Raw genomic sequence first — 27,639 nt, 5'->3', positions numbered from 1 at the left:
CGTATTTCCAGATACATATTTTCGAAGGGCACAGGCACTTCCTCTGTTTCCTGGTGGGGCCCGACCACTACCAGTTCACGGTTCTCCCATTTGGCCTATCCACAGCGCCCAGGGTATTCACAAAGTGTATGGCGGTGGTAGCGGCCTACCTCAGACGAGAAGGGGTCCAGATGTTCCCATATCTGGACGATTGGCTTCTCAAGGGCAACTCACGGTCTCAGGTGAGGGCCCATGTGGACCTGCTCCTGTCCACATGCGCCAATCTCGGCCTGTTGGTAAACGAGACAAAATCAACGCTAGTCGTCGTGCAGTGCATAGAATTCATAGGGGCACTACTGGACTCCTTAAGGGCCACAGCCTCTCTCCCAGTGGGCAGGTTTGAAACCCTCAAAGGTCTCATCGCCTCGGTCACAACTTTTCCGGTGACAACCAAGGGCGTGCCTTCAGATCCTAGGGCACATGGCGGCGTGCACGTATGTGGTCTGCCACGCCAGGCTCCAAATGTGAGGCCCCTCCATCTATGGCTAGCCTCCCAGTTCTCCCAGGCCCGGGACGGTCTGGACAAGGTCCTCACGGTACCGACCCGGGTAATCGACTCCCTACAATGGTGGTCCTCCCCGGGCAACATGCTCTAAGGGGTTCCTTTCCGGAAGACGGCCCCGTCAATAGACCTGGCGTCCAATGCGTTGGACTTGGGCTGGGGAGCCCACATAGGGAACATGTAAACCCAAGGGATGTGGTCAACCTCAGACTTGTCCCTCCATATAAATGTCAGGGAGCTCAGGGCGATACGGTTGGCGTGTGTAGCTTTTGTCATGCAGCTTCACGGCAAGGTGGCCAGAGTCCTTACGGACAACACTGCCGCGATGTTCTACATCAACAGGCAAGGCGGGTCACGGCCCTCTGCCGGGAAGCTCTGAGACTGTGGGAATTCTGTATAGCCCACGACATCTCCCTGAGGGCTTTCCACCTACCAGGCGCCCGCAATACACAGGCCGATCGCCTCAGCAGGGTTTTCTCCCCCCATTACGAGTGGTCTCTCCACTCGGAGGTCACTCACCGGCTCTTCCGAGAGTGGGGAATTCCCCACGTGGACCTGTTCGCGACCCGCCAGAACCAGCGTTGCCCCCGGTTTTGTTCCGGGGGGGGAGGGGGAGGGACGCGATCTCAGATGCCTTCTTCCTGCAGTGGTTGGACCAGCTTTTCTGTGCTTTTCCACCGTTTCCCCTTATAGGCAAAGTCCTAGAAAAAGTGAAAACAGACAAAGCGTATCATCCTTATCGCCCCAGCCTGGGCCCGTCAACATTGGTACGGGACCCTACTGGACCTACTGGCAGCCCTTCCGAGGAGGTTGCCGCTACACCCGGACCTCCTCTCCCAGGACGAGGGCTGCCTCTTTCATCCCAATCTGGCCGCTCTCCACCTGACAGCATGGCTGCTCAGTGGCTAGACGAGGAGAGGAGGTGTTCTGAGGAAGTCAGGCAGGTCCTCCTGGAAAGTAGGAAGCCGTCCACACGCCGGACGTACCTGGCGAAGTGGTCCCGATTTTCCAGGGGGTGGGGGAGCGGGGAGTCTCCCCATCGTCTGCACCGCTCCAGCTTATCCTTAGGACCTAAGGGCTAGCACCCGCCTCTGTCAAGGTACACTTGGCGGCCATATCGGCCTTCCACCCGCCGGTGCAAGGGCACTCGGTCTTCTCCCATACTATGACCTACTGCTTCCTGAGAGGCCGTGACCGTTCATACCCGTATGCTAGATCCCCTGTACCGCAATGGGACCTAAACCTGGTCTTGTCCCGCTTCACGGGGCCTCCCTTTGAAACCTTGGCCATGTGTTCCTTGTCTCACCTCTCATGGAAGGTAGCCTTCCTTGTAGCAATCAAATCGGCCCGACGTGTCTCAGAGCTCAGGGCCTTGACCTCGGAACCTCCATATATGGTCTTCCACAAGGATAAGGTCCAGCATCGCCCACACCCTGCATTCCTCCCGAACATGGTCTCCGCCTTCCATATGGAACAGGACATCTTTCTCCCCGTGCTCTGTCCCAAGCCCCATTCCTCCAATGAAGAACGCCGCCTTCACATGCTCGATGTGCGTAGGGCACTGGCCTTCTACCTGGATCGGACTAAACCGTTCCGAAAATCCTCGCAACTCTTCGTTGCCTTGGCTGAGCGTATGAAGGGGCAGCCCGTTTCCATCCAGTGCCTTTCTCGCTGGATCACCTCGTGCATACGCACGTGCTATGATCTGGCAGGGGTTCCCCCGCCACCGATCATCAGGGCACACTCAACGAGAGCTCTGGCCTCGTCAGCTGCCTATGTAGTCCATGTCCCTATCCAGGACATCTGTAGGGCTGCCACCTGGTCTTCAGTTCACACATTCACTGCGCATTATGCAATCGTCTCCCAAACTAGGGATGATGCCGGGTTCGGCAGAGCGATACTGCATCCCGGGAACTCATGAACTCGTACCCACCTCCAACGGATATAGCTTGGAATCACCTACTGTGGAATACACATGAGCAAGCACTCAAAGAAGAAAAGACAGTTACCTGTTCCGTAACTGGTGTTCTTCGAGATGTGTTGCTCATGTCTATTCCACATCCCGCCCTCTGTCGGAGTTGTCCGGCAAGAAGGAACCGAAGGGGGGTGGGGCGCGTGGCTCCCCTTATAGCACGATATAGAGGCACCACTCCAGGGGTCGCAGCGGTGCTCCCCCCTACGGGTACTGCTAAGGGAAAAACTTCCAGCACCGGTGCACGTGGCGCGCACGCACACCTACTGTGGAATAGACATGAGCAACACATCTCAAAGAACACCAGTTATGGAACGGGTAACTGCCTTTTTTTTTTTTTTTTTGTATCTGATTCCATGGGTATTAACACTTTTTCACAGCATTACTGTTTGTTGCTATTGGCCTGGCAAGAATAAAAAAAAGATCCAGAAAAAGTATGGGAAGGGGCAAAGACCGCAATGATATGAGTGATGTCTCGTATCGCTTTTTCACCGATAAATTTTTGAGCTACCAAAACTTTTTGTCACTTGCCCCAGAATGCTTACATGATACATTAGTTTTATTACTGATATCTTATTATTTTCAAGATTCCTTTTTATGGGAGAGCTATATTTACTTTTTCCAATGTGGCTGTCACAAGTTATGAAGTTTATCCATAAACTGTAGTTTTTGAGATTAATTGTTTAGTGGGTAGCATGGAGAAATCACAGGTAAATATGTAGACTTTAGATGAGAGTATTGTATCCGATCTGTATTGGGAGAACAAAGAAAGTATAGTATAGCATCTTTAAAATATTAAGAAATTGCAGAGGGTTAATGGAGTTTCAGGCCTGTAGTGGGACAGTGGATGGAGAAAACTGGATGGGGTATTGGGTGAAGAGAAGGAGTTTTCTATGGAAACTAAAATATGAAAGATTGTAGTGTCTAGGCTTTAGTGGGAGAATATTCAGGAGGGAATGTTCAGTTTCAATCCTATATGCACTAATTGGTCATCAGTTAACAAATTATTATGAAGAGTTTTAGAATGTACATTAACTTCAGTTGTTTGAAAGTAAGGACAGTTAATTTTGTTGCTGTTAGATTTGATTGACATGCTCAGCAGATGTGTTAGAAAGCTTTGCAATTTTACTGGAGAAGATTTTATTGGGTGTCTAAAAGGGGGGTATTATTGCACATAGAACTTTAATGTAAGTCTTTAAATACATACATGATTTTTTCCCCAATAGGCTACATTAATGAAAGTGGGCATCTGAACTTACAACGCTTTGAGAAATATCTTACAAAATTGTCAGATGTAAGTAACCTTTATTTGTACTGTGTATATGTTATAGGGCTGCCCATCACTATAGTGTCTGAGTGCCTCATATTTTTAAAAATATGCAATCAAAATACAGTCTTCATAGCGAGTTCAAGCCTCCTATTTTGGACAAAAGCTGAAGTGCATTCACCCAAGGAGCTATCTCACTGCTGCGTAGAAGATTAAATCTATAGAACTCTTGACAATTGGCGTCAGCTAAGAATCTGCCCCTGAATCTTTTACAGAATGACTCTATGGAAACTTATATTAGTTGAGGATCTGTCCCTCAGTTTTACATAAAAGCCTTATTTAAATATGCCTTGAACTTTAGCCAGGAAAGCACCATACTCTAGCTCTGATAAACCACTAGATGGAGCAAATTCTGTAGATGAGGACCCTGCTGCCAGTTGCACTTTTGTCACACAATCCAACCAATTGCCATCTGATCTGATTGTCATAATAGATTTTGGGGAGAGAGGCAGAAAATTAAGTAATTGGCTTTAGATTATAACCATTATCTTATATTGCACCTGAAATCAAATGGGGAATCAGTTTAGAGTATGGAAGTGTTAGATGCTCACAAAGATGGGCAGCAGCAGTCTGCACTAGCTGAAGCAATCCAGGTGGCTTTCAAGAGCCAGCCCCATTATGGTACATTGCAGTAATCTGTCCTAGAAGTGACAAAAGGCATGGACCATATCAACGTGGATAAGGTGTTATCTGCACATGAACATTTGACCCAAAAACTATTGACATTCTATAATGTACCTAGACATAAGATGGTACATTATCTCACATGGGTGAGATTCCAGAGGACTGGAAAAGGGAAAATATAGTGCCAATCTATAAAAAGGGGAATAAGGACATCCTGGGGAATTACAGACCAATCATCTTAACTTCAGCACTCGGAAAGATTATGGAGCAAATAATTAAGCAATCAGTTAGCAGACACCTAGAAAATAATAAGGTGATAAATAATAGCATGGATTTGTCAAAAACAAATTGTGTCAAACCAACCTAAGAGCTTTCTTTGACAGGGTAACAAGCCTTGTGGATAGGAGGGAAGTGGTACATGTAGTATATCTTGACTTTAGTAAGGCTTTTGATACTGTCTTGCATGACCTTCTCATAAACAAACTAGGGAAATACAACCTAAATGGAGCTACTATAAGGTTGGTGCATAACTGGTTGAAAAAACATTCCCAGAGCTATCATTGGTTCATACCGATAGGGCATAAGGGCATATCGAGTGGGGTCCTGCACGGATTGGTCCTGTGTCTGGTTCCATTCAATATCTTCATCAGTGATTTAGATAATAGCATAGAGAGTATACTTATAAAGTTTGTGGACAATACCAAGCTGGGAGGGGTTGCAAGTGCTTTGGAGGATAGGATTAAAATTCAAAATGATCTGGACAAACTGGAGAAATGATCTAAAATAAATAGGATGAAATTCAATAAGGACAAATACAAAGTACTCCACTTAGGAAGGAGCAATCAGTTACAAAATGGGAAATGACTGCCTAGGAAGGAGTACTGCAGCAAGGGATCTGGGGGTCACAGTGGATCACAAGCTAAATATGAGTCAACGGTGGAAAACTGTTGTTAAAAAAAGCAAACATAATTCTGGGATGTTGTCGCAGGAGTGTTGTAAGCAGGACACAAGAAGTAATTCTGCTCTGCTAGAGATGTAAATATTCGTTTAAAAAGTTAACCATTTAAACTATTAAAATTATGTCATTTAAACGGTTAACTGATTAAAGGGAGAGGGGCTGAGGGCTCTGCAGCTGGGGCTGCTCCGGCCGGCCCTGCATGGCTGAGGCTGGCAGGCCCACGCAACTGGCCTGGGGCTGGGGGCTAATGGTTAGAGTCAGTTAACCAGTAAGGCTAATGTTTTAACTGTTTAACTATTTAGTATTTTACATCATTATGTTCTACTCCACACTTTGTTGCTTTCCACACTAATTAGGCCTCAACTGGAGTAGTGTGTCCAGTTTTAGGCTCCACATTTCAGGAAAGATGTGGACAAATTAAAGAAAATCCAGAGAAGAGAAAAAAAAATTAAAGGTCTAGAAAACATGATCTATGAGGTGAGATTGAAATAGGGTTGTGTAGTCCGGAGAAGAGAAGACTGAGGGAGAACATAACAGTTTTCAAGTACATAAAAGGTTGTTACAAGGAGGAGGGAGAAAAATTGTTCTCTTTAACTCCTGAGGCTAGGACAAGAAGCAACGGGGTTAAATTTCAGCAAAGTCAGTTTAGGTTAGAAATTAGGAAAAACTTCCTAACTGTCAGGGTGGTTAAGCACTGGAATAAATTGCTTAGGGAGGTTGTGGAATCTACATCATTGGAGATTTTTAAAAGCAGATTAGACAGGGATGGTCTAGATCAGTGGTCACCAGCCAGTCGATCGCGATTGACTAGTCGATCCTAAAGTATCTCCCAGTCGATTGAGATCTCCGGCGGCACAGCGGAGCTGCCGCTAAGACAGGCACCCTGCCTGCTCCACGCCACACCGGAAGCGGCCAGCCCAGCCCCGGGGGGTGTCTCCCTCCGCTCGCTGCTCCTGCATGCAAGCACCGCCCCTGCAGTTCCCATTGCCGGGAATGGAGAACTGTGGCCAATGGGAGGTGCGGGGATGGTGCTTGCAGGGAGGGGCAGCGGGCGGAGCCACGTGCCATCCCGCCCCCCATTCCTCCAAGGGCTGCAGGAGTGCGTTGGCCCCTTCCGGGAGCGGTATGGGGCTGGGGTAGGCAGGGAGCCTGCCTTAGCGGCAGCCACGCTACACCACCAACCGGGAGCTGCCGGAGGTAAGTGCTGCCTGGCGGGAGGCTGCACCCGAGCCCTGAGCCCCCTCCTGGAGCCAGCACCCCATACACCCTCCTGCACCCTGAGCCCCGCTCCTGCATCCCAAGCCCCAGCCCTGATCCCCTCCTAGAGCCAGCACCCCGTACCCTCTGCCCCAGCCCTGACCCCCCTCCTAGAGCCAGCACCCCATACCTCCTTCTGCACCCCAACACTCTGCCCCAGTTCGGAGCCCCCTCCTGCACCCAAACTCCCAGAGCTTGCACCCCTCATCCCCTCCTGCACCCCAACGCCCTGCCCCAGACTCAGCCCAGAGCTCCCTCCCACACTGCAAACCCCTCGGCTCCAGTCCAAAGCCCGCACCCCCTCCCAAACCCCTACCCCAGCCCAGTGAATGAGGGTGGGGGAGAGTGAGTGATGGAGGGGGGCGTGGAGTGAGTGGGGCGGGGCTTTGGGGAAGGGGCGGGGTAGATCCTGGGTTGCCCTTAAATTCAAAAAGTGATCTTGGGCGTAAAAAGGTTGGAGACCACTGGTCTAGGTAATACTTAGTGCTGCCTTGAGTACCGGGGACTGGACTAGAAGACCTCTTGAGGTCCCTTCCAGTTCTGTGATTCTGTGATATTGTAGGATGGATAATATAATTCAAAAATCATCTAATTTCTTTAAACTGTTTCAGGTTACAAGAAAAAGAAAAAGTAGGTTTTCAATATACATTTTCTGCCTCTATAATAAGAGGTGGTTCATGTTAGATTGCCTCTGCTCATGGGTTAAACATTCATGTGCAGATAACATTTTATGTAATCTAATGCAGCTCTTACAGATGACAAAAATGGCTTGCATTTTCTGTTTCATATGCTACAGTGTTCATTCAGCAATAGTGTACATTGCCTTTAAAATAATTTTTCTAAATTTACTTTAATCTCTGTACACAGTTTGATCGTGAACATTTCAGCGAAGTCTTTGTAGACCTAAAATGGTTTGAAAGCAAAGTAGGCAATAAATACCTCAATGAGGCAGCTGGTATCGCAGCAGAAGAAGCAAGAAGCCATAAGCAAAAGAAACAGAAGGTTGGTATTTTAAATGTACAGCTCTGAAAATGTAGAAATACTCAGCTATTTGTCAAAACATATGAGTAAAGATCTGTTAAATTATTTTTAAAATCTCAAACTGTTAAATGTTGTGGTATTTTATATTTTTTACTTCTGGCTTTTTAGAAATCAGAAATGATGGAAAAATTTAATATTTGTTGAGCGATATATCTGTCTTATACATACTTATACATTCATACGCACTTTCCATTGCCATTTTTCTCAAATTAAGCACATACTTTTTAAAAAAAATAAAAGATAGAAATCAGTGTGTCTTTCCATCAGCTGCTATTGAACATAATTCAGAGGGAGAAGTCATACTGTGAAAGTTAGTCTTGGCAGCTCAGAAGATGGGTGTGTCAGTCAGATGTTTGATGCTGATTAAGTAAATAGCTTGCTCCATCAGAGCTGATATCTTAGATTTTACATCAAAATGGCAATGTTGTTTTAAAGTCACTTAAAAGGTATTACCTTCTTTCTCTTGCACTAACTCTTTCCTCTATTTTTGTCTATGTCCCCATCCTCACAACTCCTATTTTCCATTCTGTCTGCCCCTACTATATGCCTTCAGCAGCAGAAGTGGACCACTCTTATTTCTGCACAGTGGCATTTTTCCAGTGGTACTGACAGTAGTAGCAGCAGCAGCATGAAACTCAGCTGTGATCAACTCCGTCAGTGTACTTAACTCTGCCACTCACTAGTACTGTTTCAGTTTTGTAAGAGTAAGCCATATGCTTTAAAATGCATATGTTTTAATATGACTAGCTGTACTCTTGAATACTTTCTCATCTGTCATAGGTGTGGAGGGTAGCTGTACAGTAGTAGATAACCTTTTTGATTGATCCATAAAATGTCAGTGACAGCTGCTCAGAAGGCTAATTTCATGGCTACTGTGGAAAAGTGGCTAGATTAGGGGCTGATGATGTCACGGGCACCTACTATAAGTGAAGAAAAATGTAGCACCCAAATGAAGACAATAATTGGCCAATGTGATCAAATAAATTCCATCTGCCCCCCTTTTTTAGAGGCTTTTTAATCAGACATAGATATTAAACAATATTTAAAAGGTTTTTTTCCTCATAGTTCCTTTAAAAAAAAAGTGTGTGTGTGTGTATGTATGTATATATAAAGCATTTTTGAAAAACAGTTATAGGGCAAAACAAGTGCAACTCTTTTGGTGTTTGTTTTAAAAAGTAAAAAATTACTTCAGCATCTTAGTTTTTAAGTTGCACATTAAATGGTAATGTGTTATGTTACCTACATATTGCCATGTATTTCTTGTTTTGTTTATCTCAACTGTGAATTCATAATTTTAATAGGTTCAGGAAAACTCCATGTGTTTGGCTGCTCTAGAGAAAACTGAGGATGGAATTATGACTTCTTCTAAAAGTAAGTGCAAAGTATTATGCAGAATACATACAGCAGAACTCTGATGATCTGTACAAATATTTGGGAAACCAATTGTGAATTGGTAAGGAAGTGCAAACAAATACAACTTAAAAAAATAACAGCAATATATTTTTTCCTAGTAACCTATGTGGGTGAGGACAAAAATAATGGATTTACTTTTTTGCTTGTGCGTTTGTGTTTTAAAACTAGTCCAAAGCATAGGATATGTAATTTTTTTCATTTATAAATTGAAATATATTGGTCAGTTTATAAAAACAATGAATTTTTAGTGATATTAGAAGTCACTATTAAATCTTTGCCATATTTTGGTTCAAATTATAAGTGTGCAGATTATTATTTTCTGACAGCATTTAGCCTGCTCCCATAAGTTTTTTTGGTCACAGAGCACATAGTGGCAAATTGTATAACTTTTACAACCTTTGACCATTTGCAGACTCTTAATCCAGTAAGGTTTTGGACTGAATGATACATGTTTTATTGTTCATTCTCTTCCTGTACAGAAAGGAATATTTCTCTTCAACTGTGAATTCAGGAATAAAACTACAGTAACAATGTCAACACTGAACAGTCTGAAAGCTTTTGGCTAAGAAATGAATGTTAATCCAGTCTCTTTATTGGCTTCATTTCAGATGCATTGGAAGACGAACAAGAAGATGAAGACCTGTTTGAGACTGAGTTCAGGCAATACAAGAGAACGTATTATATGACTAAGATGGGTGTGGAAGTAGTTTCAGAGTAAGTCTATACTGAGCTTGCTTTCACTTTTTAAAATACAGAAGACAAGTCTCTTAAGATATGTCTACACTGCAATTAAAGATCTGTGACTGGCTGGACCAGCTCTGGGACCCCCCCACCCCCACCTGCAGAGTCCTAGAGTCCGGGTTCCAGCCCAAGCCCGGACTCCTAAACCTCAGTTAAACAGCCTCTTAGCCCAAGCCCTGCGAGCCCAAGTCAGCTTGCATGGGTCAGCTGCAGGTGTCTAATTGTATGTTGACATACCCTCAGTATCTGGAATCTAAGGCAGCATATCCAGTCCTCAGGAAAGGAGTTCTTGGTGTTAAGCTATAGCCATGACACTTCTTTTTGTATCAGCCAGAGGTATTAGTCAACTGAGAAGTTTGCCATGATAAGCTCTCCTGTGCCAGAAGGAAGATCCATTGATATGACTCCAAAAGGGGCCCAGAAGACCGTGTAGTTGCTAATTGTTCAAGAAGCTTTCCCTTGAATCATATATTAGAAAAAGTAAATAAACAAGGAAAAAAATCAATACGTAACATTTCTTTCTCTTTTAAGTGACTTCCTGGCTGATCAGGCTGAATGTTATGTCCAGGCAATACAGTGGATTTTGCACTATTACTACCATGGGGTTCAGTCATGGAGCTGGTAAGAGGATGAATGTCAGATGAGAGATCCTGAGTTGTGTTGGGATCAAGTGAACTTTGAGTAATATATTGACACCATTTAATGCAGGGGTAGGCAACCTATGGCACGTGTGCCGAAGGCGGCACGCGAGCTGATTTTCAGTGGCACTCACACTGCCCAGGTCCTGGCCACCGGTCCGGGGGGCTCTGCATTTTAATTTAATTTTAAATGAAGCTTCTTAAATATTTTAAAAACCTTATTTACTTTACATACAACAATAGTTTGGCTATATATTACAGACTTGTAGAAAGAGACCTTCTAAAAACGTTAAAATGTATTACTGGCACACGAAACCTTAAATTAGAGTGAATAAATGAAGACTCGGCACACCACTTCTGCAAGGTTGTCAATCCCTGATTTAATGTATGTTTGCCTCTGTACTGTATATGTTGCAGTACTGAAATTAACTCAAATTACCTTTTTTTCTTCTGTAGGTATTACCCTTATCATTATGCACCTTACCTATCAGACATTCGCAAAATCAGTAAACTCAAAATCCAGTTTGAGTTAGGAAAACCTTTCATGCCATTTGAACAGCTTCTAGCAGTACTTCCAGCAGCTAGCAAAGATCTGCTACCTAAATGCTACGAGGTAGGCTTTATAATTTGATTTTTACCAGTTTTATCATATACTGTGAACCCTCGCTAGAACGCGCGTCCATATAGTGCAAATTCGGTTATAGCGCAGGACCACGCATGGATCCCAAATTTACTTACCATCATTGGAATCCATGGTAACGTGGTCCCCGCGTTAACACGGGATCACGCATGGATCCAAAACCTCGCGTTAATGCGGGAGTCCGGTTTACCTATTATTTTTTTAAATAAGAAACTTTCTTCTGCTATCTTTTCTGTTCCTGTTGTCAAACTGAGCTTGACATTTAGATTGTAATTATATGATTTTAAAGCATAACATTTACTAAATTATTCTAATACAATCTTTGGATGCACTATGTAATTTCTGAATGAGGCAGTTAAACTATGAGTTCATTCCAGTTTAGCCTTTACTTTGATTTAACATCATGCCTCACCTGTTTTGTCATCCTAGACTGAATCTTAAATTGTCTATGAAAATATAGCCAGACTGAATTCCCCTGTTGTATTGCTTTCTGATTTTCTAGCATTTGATGACTAGCGAAGATTCTCCAATCATAGAATACTATCCTCCAGACTTTAAAACAGACTTAAATGGAAAACAGCAAGAATGGGAAGCAGTAGTATTAATCCCATTTATTGATGAGGTGAGTGCTTTCAACTCATGAAAAAAAATGTGTAACCAAACCCAGACAAACTCTTGCATAAGTTACAGTTAAGATTGTAAATAAATAAGTTTTAACTTGGCATATGATTATTAGGACATTGAAAAATGTAAATGTGTTGCCTGGAAATTCACAGTTAACCTTAAAGTTTAAAATATAATGTTTTTAATTCAGAATACTGGTAGTTACATTTCTACAAGCAACCTTCGCTTTGGAAGGAGTAGTAATTTAAACTTGAAAAATTGGCTTTCTCTGATTGTTGGCATTGTAAGTATGTGGCTTGTTTTAGTTCGAAATTTTTTTTTCCATAGACTCCTTATTTTTTCATAAATACAACAATGTACAAAAAAAGCAGCTTGGACAAAGTCTATATAGAAGAAAAATCACTTGATATGAACAAACAGTAATAGGCAGAAGACTTTTTAACGGGAAACATTTAAAATTTCAATTTGGTTCAAAGTATTTGTCATTATTTTTAAAGCAAAGGTAAAAGAAATAAAATAATCAAAGTTTTTTTTTTTTTTTTTTTTTTTTTTTTTTTTTTTGCATACAAGGTAACAATTGACAGTATATCAGTTTGTATGAAATTAAGATTGAGCCGGTCAAAGAATGAAAGAAATTATCATCATCATAACAGGAATACCCAGAAAGGAAAATAATAAGTAGAGAAAGAAGCCGAGTAGAGTCATGAAGGCTCAGGTCCTGCACTGAGAACTGGAGGGCTTTGCATGGTTCTCAGAGCACGATTAGGGGCCTTGATGAGTTTCTGAGATATGGGGAGCAAATGACTGTTCACATGGGGACTATTATATGGAAGACCTAGGGGAATATAATGATTATACATATGAGTATCTTCATCTACAGTAGTCATTACACAATTTCTGTGAGGTTCACAGCCTGTTACCTGGCATTGTCCAGCAGAATCTGTTCGGATTTTGTTGTGTATGTTAAATTTAAACTGGAAGAGGATGAAGTGAATTTTACATTATGGCAAATTTGTGTCCAGTTTTCATGCCCCAGACAGATTCCAAGTTAATCATTTTATTTTGTTCTAGATGGGAGCAGGATAAAAAGCAGGAAGCACTTATCTGCTAGTTATGTTGGCCAGCAAAGTGCAGATATCCACCTGCCTTGGAGATAAATTCTTGAAGTGAGAAAGCTGGGATGATTGACTTGAATAGCAGATGCAGTTTTTAAGTAGAGTGGGAAGCTTGAGTCAGGAAGATTATACTTTTTTTCCTTTGAAATATTTTTGATGGCTCATCTCACTTTGACCACGAGTTTTAAAATATTTAATTTAATAAAAAAATTAACTACCAGTGGAATTTTTAATTTAGAAACGATTGCTGCAAGCCATGGAATCTTGCAACAAGTGCCTATTGGAAGATGAGAAGCGAAGGAATACTCACAGTGAGTGCCTAATGTACTGGTATGACAAAGACACAGAGTTCAAATACCTGTCACCATGGCCAGAGAAGTTCCCTGCTATACAAAGATGCCACACCAGGTAATTCGGTAGTAATTATTCTATAGTGGATCAACCAAAAAATATTTGGATAACCTGTTTTTAGAATTTTGATATTTTTTCCTAGGATTTTAGTCACAGCATCTAACAATTGGTACAGAAACAGTAAAAACAGACACTTAATTGTGCTGCCCACGATGAATGATAATAGTCATAGTTGCTAAAAGCCAGAGCAGCCACATTTTGCAAAACAAATTAACCAGACACTAAACCACATGCCTTACGCAATGGTCTGCAAGTTTGGTGACTCTCAAGGCACTAAGGGAAGCAGATTCCCAAGGTGGGATGCTCTGAGAGCCTTGCTACCGGTCTTATGGAGGTAAGACCCAGGATATGACCTCAAGAGCGTCCCAGAGAATCTCAAGTGTGACAGTGAGGTATAGGGTGAGGACTGTGAAGAGAATGATGTAAATACCTGGGTAGAGGCGGTTCCTCAGCAGGCCAGTTCTAAAGCACTAGAGTGCTAAAGATTATCACTAGCATTTTGAATTGTGCTCAAACAGTGCAGAGGGTTGAGCTCAGGTGTTAAGTGATTTATTTGCCTCACTCAGGAAGCAGACAGCTGTACTTATGAACAGGAGCTTCTAGGTGATCTTCAAGGATAGCCCTAAGAAAAATATTTTCAATAGTCTAGTTTGGAGGTAGTGAAGCCAAGGGAGTATTATTGTAAGGTTCCAATTAGAGAGGAATGAAGATCCTTAGATGATGAAAGGTACCGTGTGCCACCTTTACTATCTTAGAATTTTGCAATAACGATGACTCTAATAAGACTTTGAGTCTGTAAAATATTTGGTTAAAAGGCAAGTCTTACACTCTCTGTACAGTATGTATATACTGTTTACACCTATTGCTCCTATTTCTTCCTCTGGCCAGCAGACACTACTTCAGTTTTATCTGAACTGAGTCATGGCAAGCTGCCTTTCATCCATATCCCTATTTTGGTCGTGCACAGAGAAAGAAATGAGCCAGTAACCTCTCTGGTTGATGAGCAGTCAACACAGTTGAGTATATCAATGACACAGAACTGAGTCTCACTCTCCTAGCACCTTTACATACTCATTGAAAAGGTGGGATAACAAGATTGGACTCCACAAGTGAGGGCCTATAGGGAGGCTTTTAGTTGCCCAACAATACTTTATGGGACCTCAGTGTGTGCGCACACCCATTGAAGGACTAGTACAAGATTCTGCAGGCTTGTTGTTCATGCATCACGGTTAATTAAATTAAGAGCTATTAATAGATCTAATAAAATCAGCATGAATTCCATACCCTTGTCTATTGTTAGAAGTAGATAATCCATGGATAACCGTCTTTGTTCCAGTCATAGTCAAATACAATCCCAACTTGATAAGATTCAAAGAAATTGCTCGAATTAACTCATCATCACTTCTTGATCACCTTTTAGAAAAGTCAGAGATGATGGCAATTACTGAGGTTGTTAATGTCCAAAAATGGTTTCTTGAGCATGGCCCTAACCACTGCTTGTTTAAGCATGACTGACAGATAGCTCAACAAAGAAGTCCATTTTTTTATTATGATTATTAACATCTCTTTACTGGCTTTAATTATCCATGAAGGACATGAGATCATGTTTAAAGAGAGATTTTTTTAGGAAGAGTTTGAAAGTAGTTTTCTCCAGTACACATGTTGAGAACTAACTTTTCCTTGATATCATGATATTCTTTGTTGAAGTTGTTTTAGTAAATACATTGTTTTTATTAATATTTTTATTTTCTAGGTATAAAACAATATCTTTGGATGCCTGGCATGTAGAAATAACCCACAATAAGATAACTAAAGTTAACACGAGCGCATTGTATTTTTGTGGGTTTCCTACTCTAAAACATATTGCACATAAGGTAAATGATTACTATACTTTGGCATTTCACCCCAACTATTTCACAAATTATTAGGGAAAGATTTGACATAGGTTTTGTGTGCTGTCTTTCTCTCACCTAGTTCTGTCTTAAAAAAAGTGGGGTACAAGTATTCCAGCAGAGCAGCCATGGTGAGAATATGCTGTTAGAAATCATATGTGACAAGGATTCAAAAGAGCCGGTAAGTATCTCTCTTTCTAATGATAGTCTTAATTATGCACTATATTAGTTAAATATGCCCAACGAGAAGTTAAGGTTAGGTTATTTATATCACCTTCTGTGTTGTGTTATCATAGGAGAAAATCAAAGGAGAAAAATACGTACAGTGAAACCTGCCCGAGGGACCACCTCTCATAGGCAACCCCATGTGTTAAGTAACCAATTTAAATTGTTACCAAGATATTTGGTATAATTTTGTTCAGTCCCTGTTAGGCAAGCAGTAATGCTTGGCTTACACATGGAGCTTTGCATAAATGTGTTACACTCTAATTTTTGCAAAACAACGTATGAGGTAAATAAGTTTCCCTTGCATTTGTACAGAGGGAGAAACTGTGAGGCAGACAGAGGCTGTTACATGCCCAAGGCCAGAGAACAAATCACTAGAGAAGCTGGAATTAGAACTCCTGGAGTTCTTGTGTCTCAGTCCCAGGCTCAGACCTTTAGGTCATATTGCCTTCTCATTTCTACTAGTTTTTCAAGTAGTCTCATGACAGGTTTCACTGTACATTTGGAGATGGTTACCTATATAAGCTCAAAGAAAAAAACTTTAATAAAAGGCACTGTAGTCAATAGTGAAAGAGATTAAATGATAAAGGGTAGGGTGGGGGAGGAGAAATTAGGGTGATTAAATGTCCTTGGTTAGTGGGAATCTGTTGGAGGATTTGGATTTTGTCCCCATTTTAAAATATTGGAAGTTACTCTCTCTAATGCTAACTGGAAGGGTATCTACACAGCTCATGAAAGTGAACCTCCTAGCCTGGGTCACAGACTTGGGCTCGTGGGGCTTGCACTACTGCGCTAAAAATAGCTGTGTAGATGTAGCGGCTCAGGCTGTGAAGCTTGGGGAGGATGGTGGGCTTCCGTAAGTATACAATAAGTATCACAATCCAAAGTGAATGTGTTAAAAGCTCTTAAGGCTTTTCATTGTGTATCACTGATAAACTGATATCACTTTCAAATTAGAATTTTTTATTATAGTCAATAATGCTTTCATGTTAATTTCGTGTTTTATAGACACATATTGCAGTAATTTTATTTGTTTGATAGAATAACTGAAGTAGAGTAACTTTTGTTTTTCAGTCTGTAGAAAATGTAGCCAGTTTGGTGCTTGGGAAGTCTGTTTTTGTTAACTGGCCACACCTTGAAGAAGCCAGAGTTATTTCAGTGTCAGATGGAGAAACTAAGTAAGAACAATTGCATGGAAAGTTGTCTGCCTGTGTTACTCATTTACTTTCCCAAATGTTCCAAAGGCTACACAATAGTCAAACTATTTTTTAAAAGCAGTGATTCAGAGTGCACTTAGATTAAATTACTTATTTAAAAGGAGACAGCATCTCAGGGCAGCAGCTAGAAGAGGAAGCTCTGTTTAACATGGTTCTTGGGGCTTGGATAGTTCTATGGAGGCACAGATCTCCATTGTTTCCCTCAAGATCTGTGGGACAAACTCCATGCTTATTCTAATGGGAGAGGCTCTCTCTCACAGAAACCTGGACAGAATAATTTGAGGGAAACTGCCAGGGGAATCTCTTGGCAGAGTTTTCCTCTCTGCACACCCCATGCAGGTTTTTCACAAGTATGGGGGAATCTGGCCTGTTAAGTGGGTTGATGGGGACTGGAAACCATCCTATAAGTCTTCCAATACTTGAAAAAGAGCAAATATATTTTCTAACTAAAATAAGTGCATTAATAATTAGTAAAGTGCAGATCTATCTGTTGAAATTAATTATACACTTATAATATCTTTAAGGTTTTACTTGGAAGAGCCACATGGAACACAGAAGCTTTACCTGGGAAACACTGTGCCACCAACTAAAGTGGCATATGTTGGAGAGAAAGAACAGAACATCTGGTTGAAAGAAGTTCAGGGGATTTCAGAACAGTAAGTAGTTAGAAAATTAAATTTTGTAATTTTACTGTTTAAAGCTCAGCTACTTTTTGTTGCTTCATTATGGATTTAGTTAGAAGACTAGGGCTGTTGCATACATGATAATAAAAGATGGCAAGCTAGTGAATGAGGGTGTTGAAAGATAAGAATTTGGGGTGAAACATTAAACACAGTCACTTAATAATTACTTCTCCCATAATGGCATCTAACTTTGTAAACTGAACTGTTTTTTATTAGCAGTGTTGACTAATAATTCTCCTGACCGATCCCCTCCATTATTTGTTTGAAGGAAGAGTTGAAACACCCACTTCTCTTCCTGTAGTTGCAGCAACATTCAGTGATCCTTCCAGAGGTTCCACCACTCTGGCTTCATTCCATCTTCATTGCACTCTGGGGCTTCCCAAGGCTTTCAGAAATGCATGCATTCTCTGCATATGAGGGAATCCGGCATGCAGTGCAATTTGAATGAATCCACAGCAGCAGAACCCCCTGTAGAAGTTACTGAATCCTACTGCATATTTGCTGTAAAGATTGGAGAGGGAAGTGGGTTTGGTGATCCCCATCCCACTCTGAAGATCTTTGGAGCACAGTAGGTGTCCCTAGGAGGACTGTTGGACAGGTCTTTCAACTGTGTGGGGTTCAGGTGCCCATGCAGCAGCAAGAGGATTAATTGTATACTGACATGCAGGGTGGATCAATAACATTGACATCTTTGGTGTCGTAACTTAAATTTTTCCATTTTTTCTGGAGCCCAGTGCCTCCCACAGTTCTTGATGTCTGGACTGCTCTACTCTCTTTGAAGTTCATGGAGGTGGAGCAGAATTTTGGAACCGCATGATCTGGCCACACCCCCTCAGTTCCTGCTTGCTTCCAGTTTCTTTGCCTCTGTGTAGATGGCAGTTTTTTCAACCTTTACATCTGCCCCAGGGGTTTCTGTTCAAAATTTGGTGTAGTGGTGAGCAGCCCTTCCACCCTCTCCTCTGCCCTGGGCCAGTTTTTTAGCTGGATGTTGGAATCCCCCAGAGCCTCAGCTGCAATGCCTCCCTGCTGGCTTGTGTGCACATGCAGGTATGGAAGAGCAGCCTAAAAAGCACTGAATGAAATCCAAACAGTGCTCCATCTGTGAGACTGCCCTCCCAGGTTGGCAGATACTGTTTTGTGCCCAGTCTGCACCCAGCCTTCCGTTACTAAGGGTATGTCTACACTACGAGAGTAGTTCGATTTTACTTAAATCGAATATGTGGAATCGATATTACAAAGTCGAACGTGTGTGTCCACACTAAGGACAGTAATTCGACATTGTGAGTCCACACTAACGGGGCAAGCGTCGACATTGGAAGCGGTGCACTGTGGGCAGCTATCCCATAGTTCCCGCAGTCCCCGCTGCCCATTGGAATTCTGGGTTGAGCCGCCAATGCCTTCTGGGTAAAAAAATGTGTCGAGGGTGCTTTTGGGTAACTGTCGTCATCCGACCGTCACTCCCGCCCTCCCTCCCTGAAAGCGCCGGCGGGAAATCAGTTCGCGCACTTTTCTGGTCAGTGACAGCGCGGACGCCACAGCACTGCGAGCATGGAGCCCGCTGCGACCATCGCTGCAGTATGCCGTTGTGAACACCTCGCACCTTATCATCCACCTTTCCCAGAGGCAGATGCTGAGAAATCGGGCGAGGAGGCTACGGCAGTGCGGCGAGGACCTGAAGTCTGAGAGTGGCACAGACCTGTCACAAAGCACGGTACCCCGCGCCGAGGACATCATGTTGGCAATGGGTCATGTTGATGTTGTGGAACGGTGATTCTGGGCCCGGGAAACAAGCATGGACTGGTGGGACCACATAGTGCTGCAGGTCTGGGATGAATCCCAGTGGCTGCGAAACTTTCGCATGCGGAAGGGGACTTTCCTGGAACTTTGTGAGTTGCTGTCCCCTGCCCTGAAGCGCAATGACACCCAGATGCGAGCAGCCCTGAGTGTCCAGAAGCGAGTGGCCATAGCCCTCTGGAAGCTTGCAACGCCAGACAGCTACCGGTCAGTCGCGAACCACTTTGGCGTGGGCAAATCTACTGTGGGGGTTGTTGTCATGCAAGTAGCCAACGCAATCGTTGAGCTACTGCTCTCAAAAGTAGTGACCCTGGGAAACGCGCAGGTCATCATAGATGGCTTCGCCGCGATGGGATTCCCAAACTGCGGTGGGGCTATAGATGGAACTCACATCCCTATCCTGGGGCCGGACCACCAGGCCAGCCAGTACATTAACCGAAAGGGCTACTTTTCAATGGTGCTGCAAGCACTGGTGGACCATAGGGGACGTTTTACAAACATCAACGTCGGATGGCCGGGCAAGGTTCATGACGCTCGTGTTTTCAGGACCTCTGGTCTGTTTAGACGGCTGCAGGAAGGTATTTACTTCCTGGACCACAAAATAACTCTTGGGGATGTGGAGATGCCTATAGTCATCCTCGGGGACCCAGCCTACCCGCTAATGCCCTGGCTCATGAAGCCCTATACTGGCGCCCTGGACACTGAAAAAGAACTTTTCAACTACCGGCTGAGCAAGTGCAGAATGGTGGTGGAGTGTGCTTTTGGCCGTCTCAAGGGGAGATGGAGAACCTTACTGACTCGCTGTGATCTCAGCGAAACCAATATTCCCATTGTTATTGCAGCTTGCTGTGTGCTCCACAATCTCTGTGAGAGCAAGGGGGAGACCTTTATGGCGGGGTGGGAGGTTGAGGCAAATAGCCTGGCTGCTGATTACGCCCAGCCAGACAGCCGGGCGATTAGAAGAGCCCAGCGGGACGCGCTGTGCATCCAGGAGGCTTTGAAAGCTAGGTTCCTGAGTGAGCAGGGTAACCTGTGACTATTAAGTTTGTGTACAGAGAAGCTGAACCTGCCCCCGTTTCTTTACCAAGTAAATATTCACTATCCTCTCCAGTTACATACCCCGTTCCCCCCCTTCCAACACACGTTTAAAAATAAAATCACTTGAATTTTGTTAATGAACACCGTTTTCTTTATTACTGTTTTCTCGGTAAAGTGTTGAACCTGGGATGCAGACTGTGGTGGGGAGCGGGTGTAGTGTACTGATGCAAAGGACGCTTCTAAACTCTGTCTGTGGGGGCTATGTGACTTTCTGGCAGGGGGAGGACGGTTACAGATCCCCTGCTGCGTGGCTCTGCGATCCAGGATAAGGACTGCTGCATAAGATCTCTAACTGCCCTCCCCCGCCACAAAGTCACAGAGCCTCCCCCACCCCCCACAGAACATGAAAACCACCTCCCAGACTGACCAGGGTAACTAGTGACTGCACTGTGTGTGTGCCCTGCTACTGAACCTGCCCCCGCCTCTGTACCCTGGTAAAGGTGACTGTCCTGTCCAATTACCAACCCCCGTCCCCCCCTTCACACAGACTCTCCTCTAAAAGAACATGATGGAAACAGTAATTAACAGAAACATATTTTTTATTAGCAACTGCACATGAAACTGGGGAATGAAACTTGGACGGGGGCTTGGGTGAGGCGGGAAGGAAAGGACTTTTCAAATTTTGGGGAATGAGAGCCTTCTGGTGCTTGAGCAGTCTGCAGGGGTGGAGTGAGAGTTTTCACGGACTCTGCTGCCCCTCCTTCTTTGGACTTTGGGTGAGGGGGGTATGGGACTTGGTGGCGGGGGAGGGCGGTTACAGATATACTGCAGCGGGGCTCTGTCCTCCTGCCTCCGGTCCTGCAGAACATCCACAAGGCGCCGGAGCGTGTCCGTTTGCTCCCTCATTAGTCCAAGCAGCGTTTGAGTCGCCTGCTGGTCTTCCTGCCGCCACCTCTCCTCCCGTTCCATGTCCGATCGGTGCATTTGGGACAAGTTCTCCCTCCACTGGGTCTGCTGGGCTGCCTGGGCTCGGGAGCAGCCCATAAGTTCCGAGAACATGTCCTCCCGTGTCCTCTTCTTCCTACGCCTCATCTGCGCTAGCCTCTGGGAGTGTGATGCCAGGCTGGGTCGGGAGACAGTCGCAGCTGTGGGATGGGAAAAAGGGAGTGAATTCCTCAGAAAGATAAATTTTTGGGTGAACAAAGAACATAGTCTTTCTCTGTGAACTAGACCATGCACAGCACCTATCACATGCGCACTCAGGACAAGGTCGAATTTTCGGCCTTCGCATTCAGTGCCTGGGGTCTTGCAGTGCAGATCAGAGAAGCGGGGCAGGACACCGGAATTTGTGTAGCAGGCCGACATGGTAAGCCATAGACTTGTGGCTGCTTAAAACTTTAATAATAGCACTGGCCTCCTTTACGTTGAAAGCAATGCCAGTCCCTGCTGCCAGCAATCCGGCAAGCATGAACTCTGCCCCTGTCCCACCCCCTCGCGGCTGTCCCAGGGAAAGATCCCTGTATGCTGCCCCTCTCCCGCCTCCACCGCGTGGCTGTAAACCGCCGGTTACAGTTCTGTAAAGGAACAGGCAAGCAGTCCCAATACTAACATTCCCCTACCTAATTCAAAGCAGGTCACCATGAGCGACATCACTCTGATGAGGATTTCAGAGACGGAAAAAGAAAGGATGCTTCGGGAAAGCCTGCAAAGACCAGGGCCGTATGCCGCCATGCTCTGCAGGGCAATGATCCCGGAGTACTTGCTTGTCTCCTGGCGCGGAAATGTTTCCTACTACGGAGGACCCAATAAGGCCGCTCTCCCCAGGAACCTGATGCAAAGGCTTTCCAATTATCTCCAGGAGAGCTTCGTGGAGATGTCCATGGAGGATTTCAGCTCTATCCCCGGACATATAGACTGGATTTTACTGTAGCTGCATTGGCAGGGACTAAACAGTAGAGCGCCTAGGGCAAACCAATCATGCTAACCCGGACATTGTTAGATTTTTTTTTAATAGTTGCACTGCCAAGGACTGAAACGTTAAGCGCCTAGGGCAAACTAACCATGAAAAACCCATTGTTATTATTGTTAATATTCCTGTTCTGTTACAAATAAATGTTTACATGATTAACACTTACTGACTGATCCTTCCCCTGATTCTGTGTCCGGGTTAACGGCTGGGGACGGTTGGTAGGGGATCTCTGTAAGGGGGGTGATGAGATCCTGGCTGTCGGGGAAATCAGCGTTGTAAGCGCTGTCGACTGCCTCGTCCTCCTCATCTCCTTCCTCATCTTCCCCGTCCGCTAACATGTCCGAGGAAGCGGCCGTCGACAATATCCCATCCTCAGAGTCCACGGTCAGTGGTGGGGTAGTGGTGGCGGCCACACCTAGGATGGAATGCAGTGCCTCGTAGAAACGGGATGTCTGGGGCTGGGATCCGGAGCGTCCGTTTGTCTCTTTGGTCTTCTGGTAGCCTTGTCTCAGCTCCTTGATTTTCACGCGGCACTGCGTTGCATCCCGGCTGTATCCTCTCTCTGCCATGGCTTTAGAGATCTTCTCGTAGATCTTTGCATTCCATCTTTTCGATCGCAGCTCAGAAAGCACGGACTCATCGCCCCACACAGCGATCAGATCCAAGACTTCCCGATCAGTCCATGCTGGGGCCCTCTTTCTATTCTGAGATTGCATGGCCATCTCTGCTGGAGAGCTCTGCATCGTTGCCAGTGCTGCTGAGCTCGCCACGATGTCCAAACAGGAAATGAGATTCAAACTGCCCAGACAGGAAAAGGAATTCAAATTTTCCCGGGGCTTTTCCTGTGTGGCTGGTCAGAGCATCCGAGCTCGGACTGCTGTCCAGAGCGTCCACAGAGTGGTGCACTGTGGGATAGCTCCCGGAGCTATTACCGTCGATTTCCATCCACACCTAGCCTAATTCGACATGGCCATGTCGAATTTAGCACTACTCCCCTCGTTGGGGAGGAGTACAGAAGTCGAATTTAAGAGACCTCAATGTCGAACTAAATAGCTTCGTGGTGTGGACGGGTGCATACTTAATTCGATGTAACGGCGCTAAATTTGACATAAACTCCTAGTGTAGACCAGGCCTATCTCTGTTAGGTTCCAGAGCTATGAGTGGGACAGTCATGTAGGATCCCCTGCCCACCAGAGCAGATGAGACTCTAATATGGTGTGACGGACTCAGACCAGAAGGATATAAGAGAGTAGTGGAAGGCAGGTGTATCAGCCTCAGAATGAGCAAGTCTTTGTTCCCTGGATAGCCAAACAAAGGCTACTCCAGGCCAATCAAGACACCTGACGCCAATTAACCAGTGAAGGCCGTTAGGGTAATGGAGATAGCTGGAACCAATTAAGGTCCCACTCATACTGCTTAAAAGTTCTCCTTTCCAGTTCTCTCAAGTGGGGCCAGGTGAAAGGAGCTGGAGGAGAAGCATTGCTGAATCCTGAGGTAAGGGTGAAGCTGGGGAAAAGGGGACCATGGGGAAGTGGCCCAGGGAATCAAAGAGGTGTCAGTGGTGACTGGAAAGCCGCCAATAGCTGCTACCATTACGGTTCCTGGGCCGGAACCCGGAGTAGAGGGCGGGCCCGGGTTCCCTCCTTCTCCCCCCTGCTCTACAGAGATCCCCTTGAGAGGGGAAGCAGACTTTGGTCCAGGCAGGAGGCTGAACTGCACCTACTGAGCTCTAAGGAGCAACAGAGACGGTGGGTATTCCACCTTCCCACCTCCCATACTGGCCTATGATGAAAGTAGCTCAATAAGCTGTGACCTTTGCCGCTATACTGAGAAAGGGAGGTCACATTGAGGGCCTTAGCGAGCTTCTGAGGCCACTGAATCCGCCTGGAAGCACGGGACCCACCAGTACAGGCTCGGAGCTTTGTCACAGTGGGAAAAATGGACCTGGAGTCTATGGGAAGAGTTGAGAGAGTGTTTAAGGAGGATCCAAGTCAGATTACTCAAGAGTTAAGTTCCAAGGAGCCCTTGAAGACCAGAGGAGGCAGACTTCCCTTCCCAGTTTTCCCACAAGGAGGGCCCTGGAAGCATTCCCCCTCTCCCTTCTGGGAGGGGATGGAATCCAGGAGGACTCAAAAAGAAATATCACAAGAGGACTTCAGGCCCTCAGCAATCTAGCTGCAAAAGGCCTATCAAACCTGCGATGGAGCTCATATGCTCTCTAAGTGAGCTAAAAACACTTTTAAAAAAAGTGGGGGAGGGCAAAGAAAGTGAAAAGGATGAAGAAAAAGCTTAAAGGATCTCGGAGTTATGAGTCCTCTGATTACTCTTCCTCCTTCCCCTCCTCCACTAGAGGATGGTAAATTGTCAGGCTCTGATTCCAGTCAGGACCAGGGAAAGACTCAGCAAAGGATTTTTTCCCTCTGAGAAATTTGAGACCCTGTGCAACATGGTTGTTGTCTCCACTATTCAGATTCAACCTGAACAAAATACCAAAAGTAAGCCGCTAAGGAAATTTTTCCCCTTGAAATCTTCACCTGATGCAGTGATTCCCCTACACTCCTCCTCCAAGGAAGTAATCAGGGATGAATGGGGTAAGCCAGACACAGGCAAGCACATTAACAGAAATGATCTTTAGTTCTATTGGATCCAGGAATCAGAAGTCTCAATTACTGAGATATCAAAGGTTAACAGTGCTGTAGCATCCCTGGCTAACAATATGGTTATCCCTTCAGAAGAGGAGTTCTATCCTAAGGACCCCACAGATAGAAAAATGGAGGCCCCTCTCAAAAATAGACTGAGGCCTCCTCAGCCTCTCTCAAGGTGTCCCTAGCAGCTACTTATGTTGCAAAGCATCTCCCTCCTGGCTAGAAGATCTCAGAGCCCTCAAGAATAGATGACCTTGACTTCAGCTCTATTTTAAAGAAAGTTTCCCCGGCAACAGCATTCATTGCTGATGCCTCAAAGGACATGATGGGATTATCAGCCAAAGCCATGGCCTCCAGCCCCGTGACCAAGCACCATCTATGGCTTTGTCCCTGGAAGGTGGATAGCTAGTTGAAGCAGGTGCTGTGCTCTGCTGAATTCATGGGCGGCCTGCTTTTTGGAGAGAAGCTAGATAAGGTGGTGGTGGACAGTGCCTCAAAATCTAAACAGTCTCTTCTGAGGCCACACGATGCCTTTGAGAGACTATAGACTGGCCTTCTGACAAAGGCATTTGTTTCAGCCTTCATCCTGGCAGAAGTATCAGTGACGAGAGAGCAGGTTCTCCAGAGGAACTATGGCTTGGGAGAAAAGCCCTGAGCCCTGCCACTCCCAAAGCCTCTTTATGACAAAGACCGCATAGGTCTCTGCCCAGAGTTGAAACTAGGAGACAGGATTTCCCATTTCCTTCAACCATGGAACCAGTGGGTCAGGAAGACTGAGAGTCAGGGATACTTCCTCAAGTTATGGGGTTTACCCCATCTGTTTTTCATTCAGTCTGCCATCTCGAAAAGCATGGTCTAATCCAGAATGAGATATTTCACCTCCCGGATGTGGGAGTAATAGAGTGTTCCCTCAGAAGAAAGATTCTCAATGTTCTACTCCAACTTCTTTATTGTTCAGAAGCATACAAGGGGAATCTGAGCCATTCTACATCTCAAAAGGCTCAACAAGTGGATGAAGAGAATGAAGTTCTGGATGGAAATCCTAATCTCTATGGTGTTATCCCTGTCCCACGGGGATTTTCTGACTTCAGTGAATCTGGTGGATGCATACCTCCAAATCCCAATCAGACTGTGCCATCGCAGGTTCCTAAGGTTTCCCTATAGCAGGAAGCAGCATCAATATCGAATGCTGCCATTCAGCTTGTCCTCAGGCCCCCTCTCTCCTTCTTTCCAGTCTTCACAAAGAAGTTGGTGGTAATCATACCCAGACACGGGTCACAGGGGATCCTTCCTGCATGACATATTCATCAGAGCTCCACCTTAAGCAACAGCACACAGAGCTACGTCCCTGACCTTGAATCTCTTGCAAGCACATGGCTTTATTATCAGCATTGAGAAAAGCGCCTTGATTCCATCCACCCAAATAACTCACTTGGGAGTGGACATAGACAACTCGTTAGCAAGAATATGTCTATCTCTAGAGGTTCCAGAAGATTCAAGATCTCCTCTCATTGTTTTGGAACTGCACTTGAGCCTTCAACAGTAGGCCTCCTAGTATTGTGCATAGGGATCATTCCATGGGCACAGTCACACATCAGGCACCTTTAAGGCTGCATCTTAAAAGTATGGGACTACTTCCCAGAATGCATGCAAGAACAAGTGATATTTCCAGTGCTGGTAATCAACTCTTTAAAATAGTGGTCTGCCCAGGGCAATGTCTGCAAGGACATGCCCATATGCATGGGGAGGGATAGCTCAGTGGTTTGAGCATTGGCCTGCTAAACCCAGGGTTGTGAGTTCAATCCTTGAGGGGGGCCATTGAGGGAACTGGGGTAAAAATCTGTCTGAGGATTGGTCCTGCTTTGAGCAGGGAGTTGGACTAGATGACCTCCTGAGGTCCCTTCTAACCCTGATATTCTATGATTCTATGCCTTCCTGATTCCCCGATCCTCACAACCAGTGTCAGCCTGGTGGAGGACTGGCTGGGGGGCATGCCTGAGATCCCAAAAAGCTGAAGGTGTCTGGAACCTGGAGAAAGAACCCACATCATAAACTTCCTAACTAAGAGCAGTCAAGCTGGTGGTATGAAGCTTCCAGTCTGGCCTAAAGGGGAACCAGATTCTGATTCAGTCAGATAACACAACCATGGTTGCGTATGTGAACAACCAAGGGAGAATAAGAAGCCCAGCGCTACATGCTGAAGCAATGCAAATCATGCAGTGGGCAGGGCAGTCTCTCCTCTCCCTCGGGGAAGTTCACATAAAGGGAGACCTGAACCAGATGATGGACTTGCTTAGCAGGCACAAAGTGAACAACTCTGAGTGGTGCCTGAATCCAACATGGCCAGAATTCCTGCATTTCTTGGATTTGATTTGTGTTTCTGGCACCAGCTGCAAAATTTGGTCCAGATAGAGGCGTTTATTTTCAATACTCTTCTAGAAGTAAGAAGCGTTCTGATAACTTTGGAGAACAGACCCAGTGATACCAGTGCTTCCCTCTCAATAGCCAGGCTGTTAGATGAAACCAGTTCAGGTCTGGATGAAGCACAGGACCTTGTGAGGAGAGGTTCTATCTCTTCGGAACCTGTAATGATGAGCCCAATTTCAGCTTTATCAGGTCATAAAACTGGGTCTCCTCACCAATGTGGGGTCTTAGAGTTAATCATCAAATAATTCGGCCTGTCTTCAACTGACATATTTGCAAATCACATACCCACAAAGAGATCAAAGTATTTCACCAGGAAAGTGGACACTAGATCCATGGGGACAGATGCCTTATCATGTAGACGGTCACAAGGCCTCCTTTATGCATTTCCACCCTTCCCGTTACTAGGGAAGGCAGTCCAGAAAATAAATCAGGAATAGGCAACAGTAA

At 44.9% G+C, this 27,639-nt stretch overlaps 1 protein-coding gene across 6 annotated transcripts in view; it reads left to right on the top strand.

Annotated features, from left to right (window-relative positions):
* XRN1 (5'-3' exoribonuclease 1) overlaps nt 1-27,639 on the top strand; it is an 82,480-nt gene that overhangs the window by 21,352 nt on the left and 33,489 nt on the right. For 4 of the 6 annotated variants that reach the window (XM_026649982.2, XM_026649981.2, XM_026649980.2 and 1 more), the window contains exons 9-20: nt 3,740-3,807; nt 7,547-7,681; nt 9,022-9,091; nt 9,742-9,847; nt 10,406-10,495; nt 10,969-11,125; nt 11,655-11,774; nt 13,130-13,299; nt 15,056-15,176; nt 15,277-15,375; nt 16,494-16,597; nt 17,161-17,292. In XM_026649982.2, coding sequence (XP_026505767.1) covers nt 3,740-3,807; nt 7,547-7,681; nt 9,022-9,091; nt 9,742-9,847; nt 10,406-10,495; nt 10,969-11,125; nt 11,655-11,774; nt 13,130-13,299; nt 15,056-15,176; nt 15,277-15,375; nt 16,494-16,597; nt 17,161-17,292 — 1,372 coding nt within the window. Of the gene's footprint in view, nt 1-3,739; nt 3,808-7,546; nt 7,682-9,021; nt 9,092-9,741; nt 9,848-10,405; nt 10,496-10,968; nt 11,126-11,654; nt 11,775-13,129; nt 13,300-14,190; nt 14,274-15,055; nt 15,177-15,276; nt 15,376-16,493; nt 16,598-17,160; nt 17,293-27,639 lie in introns of those variants that run through there. The other 2 variants (XM_026649985.1, XM_026649986.1) reach the window with 2 other exon arrangements.

The sequence above is a fragment of the Terrapene carolina genome, unplaced genomic scaffold (genome assembly GCF_002925995.2).
Source record: "Terrapene carolina triunguis isolate 2854851 unplaced genomic scaffold, T_m_triunguis-2.0 Scaffold88, whole genome shotgun sequence".
In the NCBI taxonomy this organism is placed as follows: Eukaryota; Metazoa; Chordata; order Testudines; family Emydidae; genus Terrapene; species Terrapene triunguis.
This window is presented reverse-complemented; position numbering and strand designations above follow the sequence as displayed.